The sequence below is a fragment of the Lolium rigidum genome, chromosome 3, assembly GCF_022539505.1.
Source record: "Lolium rigidum isolate FL_2022 chromosome 3, APGP_CSIRO_Lrig_0.1, whole genome shotgun sequence".
NCBI classification, from domain to species: Eukaryota; Viridiplantae; Streptophyta; class Magnoliopsida; order Poales; family Poaceae; genus Lolium; species Lolium rigidum.
In genome coordinates, this window is record NC_061510.1 from 256062640 (window position 1) to 256074382 (window position 11743).

Sequence of the window (11743 nt, forward strand, 5' to 3'; positions counted from 1 at the left end):
CAAACCAAAAGTGATGGTCTTTCGTAAATTTGGCCACCAATGTGGTGATTTTATGCTATTCACTCCTAGCGAGTCCGTCGTCCAGCCAAGCTATCGAAATCAATTACTTTCAGAATTGGAAAGCACAAAAAAGAAAGCAATTGCAAAACATGTCGGCAGCTCCTGAAACTAAAACGGTGCAAGTTTTACAGGAATACAAGGCCACGTGTCTATCTATGCATGTCGAAAAGTGATTAAATAGCTGAAGGTATCAGAGAAAAATGCAGGCGGCTAAGACTTCTTGGCATTTAAGCAGAACCTTACAAGAAGAAACAATAATCTACATAAGTGTTAAGCATATAACGGACCAGGATCCGTCTGAAAGTGACGATCGGTAGCTAAGAATAAAAATCCAAACCCCAAACACAACTGGGTATCGTTTCTTAGTGACGTCTGGCTCGTTCGAGCATGCTTAATCTCCTTGCTGCCAAAATGCGAGAATATCTAAGCTGACTCATAGAAACATGATTTTGAAGCTCCCCGATCATGCAAGGGGTGTACACATATGCTTCGTATATTCCATTTGTAGGCGATCTGAAGTAATCTTTTGGTCGCATTTTGCCAAGATACTGAATCTTCGAGCTTCTCAAATCATAAGTCACTGCTATAAATGATGAATAACTCAAAAAAACCACCTCTTTATATGGGTGAAACCCAAGAAAGTAGAGGCGGTCGAAGCAGCCATAATCACCATCTTCAGTATTCAAAACATTATCATCGTCAGAGTTCCATTCCATATTCTCCCTCATATGCATTTCATCCTTTTCTCCTTCTTCCCCCTCATTTTGTTCCCTTTCTTCATTTCCTTCTCCTTGTCCCATATCATCATCATCATCGTCGTAGTTATTGTCATCATATTTATCATTATCTTCAGCTTCATCATCTAAGGTCCAGGTTTTCTTAAATCCGGTGAAGTCGCAGAACGTTAAAGATTTCAGTGGATGAAGACCAACATTATGCTTCAGCTCCCAATCTATTTGCCCGTTTGATTCGACAAGGTTAAAAACCCGGAGTCGATATTTACCGCATATTGTTGCAAGGGACACTCCTTCTTTTGATTTCCCAAGATATTGTGCATTTTTACTTTTCCCAATATTTTGTGGCATTTTTATAACTTGGTACTTGCCACTTGACACGAAGAACCTGCAAATATCAATTCATTGAAGAAAAGAATATCAATATAGAGATTTGCACATAGGATAATAAACTAATAGTACAATAATTGAGAAGGTATAACTTAGCAATGATGTTAATACCTTGCAACAAACGCACCACGGCAATGCACATAGAGTGATCCGCTCCAGTATACACCATAGCGCCACCTAGGACCACCAAGAGACTTACTTTTGGGCCTCCGATAATCCGCTCGAACACTTGTCACTGTGCATGCGGCCTCGCCTTGGCGGACAAAGGACCTCTTCTGCCACTGCCTTGCAGTAGACGAGAAAACGTCTACTATCCAGAAGGATGGTGGCCACTCCATGGAATCGTTTGGGTCTTCTTCCTGGTCAGGCACTGGTGGGACCGCCTTCTTAGGTTCATCCGGGATCGAAAACACCTCATAGTGTGGTGATACCGCAGGGTCAAAAGCAAGGTATTGGTGGTGGCGGCCGTCATTCTTGCTGGCGAGAAGGTCCCACCGTCTCGTGGCAGGGTTGACCACCCAGAGCTTCCACAAATCCTCGTAGAGAATGAGGCCATTGCAGTGATCGAGGATCTCACTCATGTTAGAATCCTCATCGTAGCCGGGCAAGAAGTCTAAGTTGCCGTGGATCACCGGCTTCCGCGCTGAGGGGCGCGATAACCAGTGCGGGCGCTCGTAGTCGATGTAGCTGACGAAGATGCCCTGTACCGAGTGCGGGAGGACGTGTGGGAGCAGCAGGCCGTGGTCGTCCACGACGGCACGCCACGCCTTGCGGACGCAGCGGGACGCGGCGAGGTCGCACGCCTTGAGGCGGCCGAGGATGTTGGCGAGCGCGTCGACGGGCAGGGCCTCCGTCTGGTCCATTGCTGATGGCCGGCTTCCGTGACCGGCCGGCTTCACGGAGACCAGACGCAAAGACGAAGGAGAAACGGCGGCGGCGGGTTAATTTAGGCGGATCGTGTAGGGTTCTATTGGAGAAGACAGGGAAATGGGGAAATACCGCTGGGCCGGATGCTTATATGGACTTTTACGATTGGGTGTCGTCGCTTGTCAATCTTGTCCCGTGCTGAACCGATCTCAAGTTCAGGTACTCCGTATACTATTTTGTACAAAAACATATACTATACGTGTTCTTTCACTTTTGTAGTTTAGTACAAGATTGCTGTATCACAGGCAACTGGAATTGTGCCAAATTTCAGTCGATAATTTTGTATAGAGAAGAGCCAAGGCTGAGACGGAACGCGGCGGCCGGCCGCGGTGTCGCGTGCCGGATGACAAGTGTGGGTGCTGGGGATGGGGGCGTTCGCCGGTGCCGAAGAAGGACAAGGTTTAGAGGGATGCCCGGTGCGGGTGGTCGGACCGGCGATGGTGGCAGTTAGGTTAGTTAGGGTACGGCGAGGGGACAACACCGCCGGCCGCAAGAGGGTCTGTAGGATGTTAGATGGAGATCCAACGATCTAGAAGAAAGTGACTAAGATTTTTAGAAATATATAAGTGAATTGTGATATAGGGAGAAGCCGTTTCATGAAGTTGAAGTTGTAGATGTGGTTGAGAAAATTACAAAAAAAACACCGTATTTGTGGCTAGGGTTTCAAAAAACCGCCACTTCAGGGTTGACGAGTAAGCCAATATAAATGTTACTTTTGAGCCGGTTTGATGGCCAAACTGACATATGGATCCCACTGTCAGGCGAAGGTGGCACCAGGAAAACGGTCAAAGGAGAGACACAATAGACTTTTATAAGTCAGAGTTTTTTTTGTAAATTGTAGAGGAGGCATTAATCAGATCCCACCCTTTCTTCTCTCCTCTCTCTATGAAAAATATACAACCACTGCCACCAAGGATAACATGTGGCTGTTATTCTCCACTGGCCACTCCTCCATGCTGTTGGGGGGGGGGGAGTGAAGACGGAGGTTCGGCGGAGGGGGAGGCATCCTCGGTGGCGGTGCTTCGATTTCATGGTGTGCCACCGCCGATTTGTCAGCACGAGTGAGGAGCGGCGACGCGGAAGCCGGGATGGGGAGGGTACAAGGGAGCATGCTCCAACTGCCCTTCCCTCGCTAGTCAGAGGCGGACGGGATAGGAAGGGCTGGAGGGGGCCGGGGACGGCCAGGAAGAGGGGCAAGGGGTAGGAGCTGGGAGGTCACCCTATCGCAGACGACCATGTAGGCTCTTGTAGTGCCCCGGCGAACTCCCCCTTCCACGCCGCCCTACCGCGGAGGCTCGGCACCCCTTCCCCCCACTGCAGGCGAGAGGCCACTGCGGCCTCCCATCCTCCTCTCTGACAAGCTAGAAGCCATCATGTCGTGGATCGTCCTCCAGGACCAATGGCTGGGACGGCGACATTTGTGCGTCGGCATGGCTAGGCCGCGAGCTGGGGGAACTAACGGCGAGCATGGTGGCGGTAGCGTCCTAGCTGCTGACCACAGGGAAGAAGGTCATGAGGCCCACGAAATTAGAATTTATAATGTATGAAGAGCTTTTTTGCAAAATGCATATGCCACGTCAGCTAGATAGCAAGACTCACATGTCAGTTTTTTTGGCCATTAAACTACTGTTAAACACGAATCAGTGTTTTTTTTACGTGTCAACTCGGAAGTGGTGATATTTTAAAACTCTAACTGTAAAGTGGTGTTTTTTAAACCTTGGCCACAATTGTGGTTGTCTTTTGTAATTTTATCAGCCGCGGTTACATATCCTACTTCGTTTCTCATGTGTTATTTTACCGGTTCCGCAGGAAAGTATGTTGGTCTTGCAGAAACTATTAGGGGATTTCAACTAATACTAACTTGACATCGAGTAGCATCTCGGATATATGGGAATATAAATCTCGGCTGGCGCACAAGTGGAGCAAGAGCGGCAACTCGACAATGGTAACGAGATGAACCTGAATAAATCTTGCATTGATGGCATTTCAGTCACACATGTATACATCTTCAGACATCAGCAGAAAAACATCTCCATCCTACCTAGTATATACATCTTCAGACTTCTCAGTGCACACCCTCTTGGCGCCGGCGGCCTTGGCGAGCAGCGCCCTGGTGATCTCGACGCACAGGCCGGCGTTCCTGACGGCGAAGTCGTGGTACTCGTCGGAGAACACCACCTGCTCCGCGTGCTCCACCACCGCGCCCATGGCGCGCTCCTTGAGCGCCGCGCACGAGCTGACCCGGTCGGCCACCTCCAACGTCCGCAGCGCGTTCCTGGGATCCACCGCCGCCGCCAGCCGCGCCTCGCACGCCCGTCCCAGGAACGGCACGTCGTACTTGTCCGCCGCCACCAGGAGCGCGTGCAGCCGCCGCTCCGACGCCTCCGTCGCCGTGGCCGACGCCGCGGCGTCGAGCGTGCCCGTGTAGAGGAATGCCAGGAGGAGGGAGAGCTCGTCGTGCGCGAGCTCCGGGAGGGAGACGCAGTCGCCGGCGGGGGCCGCCTTGCACTCGTCGGAGCAGAGCATGTGCCGGAACACCTCCGACCTCGCCGCCTGCACTCCGCACGGTCGGAGTTAGTTCTTCTATCACCAGGCGAGAAAGTCCGAGGGCACGTTAATGGTGTGCAAATGGCGGCTCACCAGGATGGCCTTGTGCGCTGGGATCGGGGGTCCATTTCCAGGTTTGACGACGATGTCGGTGTGAGCTCCCTCCATCCAGGCTGCCCCGAAGCCCTGCTCGAGGAACCCTGCACGCTGGTTCGCCTCCTCCTCCCTGTCTCTCATCTCCTTTACTTGCTCCCATACTTCTGCCATGCCCTGCAGCAACGGAGAACACATCAAGAAAAGCAATTTGTATTCAAGTTTTACAACTTGCAAAAAATAATAATTCAAAAACACCAGTGTGCATGCTTCAATCATCAGAGTCGTGTCTGTCATTATCACGGACCAAACTTTTTTTTTGTTCAGACATGCAATTCTTTGATGGAGACATGCAGCGCACCGGTCGGTAAAATTGCAGTGACGGCTGACCAGAACTCAATGAGAAAAAACCTGAGGCCCCGTTTAGAATGTGGAATTCCTGCTTTCCGAACAAGCCACATCAGCTTGTATCTCGCTTTACATGCAGAGTTTCAACATAATTCAGTTGACATATATTCAAGAAAAACCTAATGTATGCATTACATTTGAGATGCAACATTGGAGTCTATATATAAGGTTTAATGAAGTTAAAGGCTTAGAGTTCTTGCCTTGGTGGAGCTGTTGGTGTGCTTGAACAACCCCCGGTAGCCGTCGCTGCCGCCACCGCCATCACCAGAGGCGCGCTCGTCGTTGTTGAGGAAGGCGATGATGGACTTGGCACCTTCGTAGCAAGGGGAGCAGATGGTGTTCCTCGGAGGCCTGTAGATGGCGGCCATGGGGCCGCAGATGCAGCAGTCCATGCTTCGTCCTCTGCTCCCTTCTCCCTTCCGATTGGTAATGGTGGTGGTGGCAGCAGCAGCAGCAGCAAGGTAGCCATTGCCGTGCGCTGCGTGAGGATATAAAGATGTCTGGGAGCAGGAAGGGAGGATGATGGTGTGTTGCTATATTTCTTTTCCAGGACTAGTATTTGTGGTGGTTGCTAGCCGACTAAAGCAACCACAAGCGGTGCAATCTGAATAAAAATCTCCTCCTTTCTTCAGGATTAATTTTCATAACGGAGGTATGTAAAATGCCTCCAAAAAAAACAAAGATGTGCGAAAGAAATGATCAATATAGTTGGTGCATGGACATTGTCCAGACTGACCTGCTCCCTTTTTCCGATGGAGTCGTTGTTTTTGTTAACACAGCAATATGTACCTGCATATTACAATTGGTAGGAACAGGATAACCAATCATGGGCAATATTATTGCAGTTGGTTCTGGAGATTTCAAGTGCCTGCCAGAAAGAAAGAATGTCTTGTCTGTAAAGAAACCGTGCAGATATTGGCTGTTGGATTTCTTTTTGTTATATGGAGCTTAGGTACAATTGTCTGTAGGAGAAGTTAGCCAAGGCCAACTACTGTGTACCAAACACAGCTGGCCTGTATATTAAGTGCATTTAATTTTTTTAATCGAGCGCCTAATTTATTCGGGTGTATTTAAATCTTTTCAGAAAATAGCAGTCGTGATGAAATGATTTACAGATGCGAAAATGCTATATTTGCTCATTCTTCAGTTTTCGTACCAGCTGTCTGCTCATTTCTGAAGAAGGGCAAAACAAACATACTCGTAATTCTGCAGTATTGTTTTGAGCTAGACAGGAGACGTGTGTTGTAAGAAGAACCAAACCTCATTTAACAATAAATGTTCGCTTGCTTTTCCTCTCTGTCTCCCAAATATAAGTAAGAACACAATAATCAGAATTCAGATTACGATGGTTCCATAATGCATGAAGGAATCCTGGACCAGAAGGTTGAGAGGGACTTTTCAACCTCAGAAGAAGAGACTTTTGGGGAACTTGAAAGATGTTGGAAGCTTGGAGGTTGGCACGGCTAGGCAATGCAGCGTTAACAGGTTAACCACTACCATCCCACTCCCCCAACCCTATTTGTGCTAGTGTATAAGAACTATATAAGAGGAATATGATCAAGAATGTGTGGTGTGTAATAATTGTGAGAATGTTTGTTGTATATTAATTGGAGTAGAAATTTAGCAATCGGATCAATATACACAAGTACTATATGTGTTTTGAAATAGTGTATAGTCATATATGCTTCGTCAGACCTCCATTGGAGACACAACTTGGAGTTTTTGTTGCTTTACTCCCATGCTTGATCACATGTCTAAGGGTGATCCTGGGCAAAACTTGGGCCGGGCCAGGTTTTGGGCCAGGCTGGGTTTTGGGCCAAGCCCGAAAAAGCTCGAAGCTAAAATGTCAAGCCTGAAAAACCCGAAGCTAAAATGTCAAGCCCGAGCCTGACCCTGCCCACCTGTCGGGCCTATAAATTGAGCCTGAACCTGGCCCAATTTGGCAAAAGCCCAGCCCGGCCCGAGAAACCCAGTCCAAACCTTACCTAAATCGCAAAAAATGCAACCTGAGACTAGCCTGGCCCGATGTTCGGGCTCAAAAATCAAGCCCGAGTCCAGCCCGAACCTTACCTAAATCGCAAAAATGCAAGCCCGAGCCCGGCTTGGCCTAACGTTCTGGCTGAAAAATCAGGCCCGAGTCTAGCCCGAAGTGCAAGCCTGACCCTGTCCGGCTGGGTCAGGCCGAGCCGGGCTGCACATGCCCAGCTGTAGTTTCACGGGACCGACCAAGTCCAACTTCTTCTCTGGCATCGACAAGGGAAGTTTAGAAGGTGTTATTGATCTGCGGAGGTGACTGGTATTTGTTGAGACGCGACTTTGTTGCTCAATTTAGGATAGGCGTCAGTCACCATCGTTCATCGCACAGTGATAGTATAGCATGCATAATGGCCGTCGGATTTCATACCGCATTTAGTCCTCAACGATCGATCGTGATTGCACGATGGGCTAGCTGAACGTAGGTACGTGCGTACTCTTAAGCACGTTGTCCTTTTGAAGACGATCGACGATGGAGACTCACGGCTTGACTGATGAATCAACAAAGTGAACGTAGGTGCGCTTTATCATCAATGTGCACACGTTACATGCTTGTTAAGCTACAATCAATGAAAACAACGATACTTTTTCATTCTCCGTAGACTCGTACGGAAGATCCGTTTTAGAGCAATTCCAATAGATGTAGCAATTGCATACTATGTATAAGCAAGTCTTACGTCATCTATAACTAACTTAGAGCTCAACATATACAATAGTGAGCTATAAAAGTATAGATCTTTTACAACGCATTGACCCACCTTTAGTCTCACATAGCTGCTAGGAAGCACGTCTGTAGAGCCTGACTACAAGATAGTAGCCCACTCCTCTTCTCTCTCCTAATCTCTCTCCTCCAACTAAGCAAATTTATAATAATTTATCTCTTATAGCCAGCTGAGTGTACCTTATTGTACTTGCTCTTACAAGCTAGCTAGGCGAACTTAAATGTGTGGCAATTTCTCAGACTGGCTTCATGATTAGTATGTTGTCAAAATCCTGAGAAAGCATATTTTCTTTTTAAGAGTAGGGGCGTACCATATTTTTATAGAAAATAGAATTGCAAGTACAAAACGACAACAACTCATTGAACGCCCATACCGGCTAGTCTGAAAATAGGCACGATCGACATTATTACACCCAAAAGAGGCTAGGGTTGAACTTGTGCTCTTGTCAGGTTCTCTCCGAGTCCTAAACAACACTTATACTACTACCTGACCGCTAACAGTAGGAACAGCCTAGACGTAAAGTTGGACGCTCGACTTAATGCTCGGCCTCGACAAGACTTGGCTCAGCTTGGATGTTGAACAAGGCAAGCCTAACTCTTCCGGCTAAGCTCGAAAAGCCGATTTGAAGGCTCGGTGCATGGACAAATTTAGCAAGATATTTGCTAAAAATCAAACAATTTGCAATTATAACCAACAACTGGCAATCATATATGTAAATAAATAAATAGATTCGCAACATAGTCTTACAAGTCTCTACAATACAGTAATTAGCCAATTGTGCATATACATATTGTAGAGGTGCTTTCAATATAAGGATGTGACATAAAAAATCAGTGACAAAAAATAATGAAAAAGACAAAATATCATCCATGCGATATGGCAGCGGATCTCAAAGATTTGACGAACGTTTCAAATAGCAATTGCATGTGTGTGCATGTACAAATTTACCCTCGGAGAAACACTACATTTAGTCGGTTGTCTTATAAATACAAAACTACTAGATAACATACTAACGGCTTCTCCATTGGTGCTCCGAGAAGGGCGTCCGGTAATAGCGTTGTACAAGCGTTATTGGGGACGTTGGCACAGTTGCTGCCCCTATTGGGGGTGGCTCCCCACAACGGCGACCCCAAATAGGTGCCCCCAATTGGTTCTTGGTCATTTTTTTAACAAGTATTGTAAAACGGTAGGGAGAGAGATTTCGGGGGAAGCCTCGCATGCTAAAGGTGTGGGGGTTCATGGGTTTATATTGGACGCTTCACTAATTAGGGTTTGGTACGATATATACAAATGCGGTACAAATATAGGATATACAATCTAACATCCCCCCTCTGCAGTCGCAGCTGGAGGTTTTCGGACGTAGAGGTTGGACCAAAAGTCGAGGAAGAGATGACTCGGCAAACCCTTGGACATGACATTAGCAAACTGAAGCATAGAGAGGACATGCAGAACACGAACTCCGTGAAGCGAAACTTTCTCACGTACAAAGTTGTTGCCTGCCAAAACCCACCGGCGAGCAGTGGTTAAGCAACACGAAGAGCCGGGAGGCTTCCAAGGCGGCAGTGGGCCCTGGTCCCTCGACGTTGTCCCGCAAATGCTCCGGCACACGACCTGGCGGCTGCAAGGGCGTGCCACCTGACCTATACCTGGCCAGGAAGGTGTAGATTGCTTCGATAAGTTCCCTGCATGGCAGACACGTAAACATTAAATACGAGCCCTATCGGCTCTCAGGTTGCCCTGCGGATCGGCTCAAAGAGCCAATCACCCCATGGTTCATGTTGGATTTTCAATGACATGGGGATCCTGCTTGATCACAACAAAGCTAAACCAATCTACGACAGCTTAGGGTTTTCACCGTATGATCGGAACATCCTACGCGTAGTTGAGCCTAATAAATACGCAAGATAACAGAAAGCTAACCCTAAAAGAGGCCTAAAAACCAACGTTAAGTCAATTCCCGGAACATCCCTTCTAGAGCTAGCAAACCATACCTAGCGCACTACCGGATCGTTCAACCTGTTTGTAAGGCCTAATCATACAGATATTAAACCAATCCTTGAAGAATCAAGGAGCAGCTATAACGGATCAGATCTACTAAGTAACGAACAAGCAAGATGCTGCCCTTACACCTGGATAGGTGTAAGGGCAGCTAGATATCAAGGGACGGCACAGCTAAGCAGATATGCGCAAGAAAAGCACCTATGCAAGCCCCAAAACATCTACGATAAATAGTGCTGCTCGCCATCAACAATGCTTCAGTACGAGCAACACAAGGTAAACGAATAAACGTTGTGCTGCCTAGATCGCAAGATGCGATCTAGGCAGCATGATGCTTACCCGGGAGAAACCCTCGAAAGAAGGGGTGGCGATGCGCCTGATTTGTTTGTTGTGAACGTGATTGTCCTCGTTTTCAATAACCCTAGATACATATTTATAGTCCGAGGGACTTTCTAATCTGGACGTGCACCTAACCGTGCACAAGTTAAACTCTATCTTTTATCTAAACTACAATGCGATCTACTATATTACAGATACACGGGCAATTAAGCCCAAACTCTTCGCGCAAGGCCGCTTCAAAGATGATCCACGTGTACGTCTTTCAAGCCCATCTTCACTTACGGCCCATCTCCTGATTTGGCCAAAATCCGGTGATAACACATGCCCCCCTGGTTTTGGTAATGATAATATCAAAACCACTCTGTTTTTCCTTCGAAGGGTCATGTCGTGGCAGAGCAGAACCGTCGCAGTATTCTTCATCATGACGTCTTGCCTTCTCAACTTCTCTGCACGATTTGACAGTTCTGGCACCACGTCCTCGAAAACTGCTTAAGCATTAAATCGCTATATCCCTTTTTATTTAGCCACTTCTTGCAGTTCCCGTCTTCATCCTCTTCGCACTAGCACTCCCAAAAGCCCTCCTCTGCCACCATGTCTTCTCCTTCTTCCTCCTCATCGGGTCTCTCTGCGCAGTCCTCCCCCTTCCGCGAGCCGACGCCGGAGTGGAACCCGGAGGAGGCCCATGCGGCCAACATCCGCCGCGCCATCGAGGCCGGGGACGAGCCGAGCCACAACTTCTCCATCTGGTCAGAGGACGACAAGTCCCTGACCGACGGGGAGAGCGACCTTCGCTTCCTTGCCAATGGGGAAGCGGAGGAGGAAAGCGACGACGACCACTTTCCCTGGGACGGGGTCACCTCCTCCGAGGAGGTGAAGGAGGAGGAGGAGGAGGAGGACGACGGCTCCTCCGACGAGCCGCCGGCCAAGCTCCACTGCCCCTGGCCCGGGAACCTCAGCGACTTCGACAGCGATGACGACAACGCTGACGAGGAAGACGAGGACAACGAGGGTCCTGTCGGCGGCCGCTAGAGCAGCGATGACGAGCCGGCCGGGAGCAGCGCCGATGACGGCGACGACGACGACGACGACGACGACGATGAGGGCAGCAACGGTCCCTAGATAGGATCTTAGCCTAGGGCCAGCAGTAGTGGACGAGGCAATGTATCCCCTAGGACTTCCTTTTGAGAGCAATCAGCTCTTCATGTAAGAAATCTCGTTCATCAATGAAGAATTTTCCCAATTTGATTTTGCCGATTTCCTTCATGATAATTTAGCCGATTGTCCTTCATACTGAGTTTGCCGATTGTCAATTCGGTCAATGCTCAATGAGCCGACGGCAACGCATCGGTCTCTCATGATAAATTGCGAGATAGATCAGTTCAGATCCTCAAATTCCAGTCGAACAGGACCAAATCGTAATCGTGCAAACCTTAGATCTTGGAAATCCAAATCCCCTGAGCTTAATGTTAGCTTTAATCGGCAAGACTCCGT

General features: G+C 48.3%; 1 protein-coding gene across 1 annotated transcript; it reads right to left on the reverse strand.

Annotated features, from left to right (window-relative positions):
- Positions 1-4148: 4148 nt before the first annotated feature.
- On the reverse strand, positions 4149-5595 carry LOC124696390 (BTB/POZ domain-containing protein At3g56230-like). Its single transcript, XM_047229127.1, has 3 exons — positions 5360-5595; positions 4752-4928; positions 4149-4664 (listed from the first exon to the last, which is right to left on the reverse strand). Exons 1-3 carry the CDS (start codon positions 5549-5551, stop codon positions 4149-4151), a joined length of 885 nt encoding a protein of 294 aa, XP_047085083.1. The 5' UTR covers positions 5552-5595.
- Positions 5596-11743: the final 6148 nt, after the last annotated feature.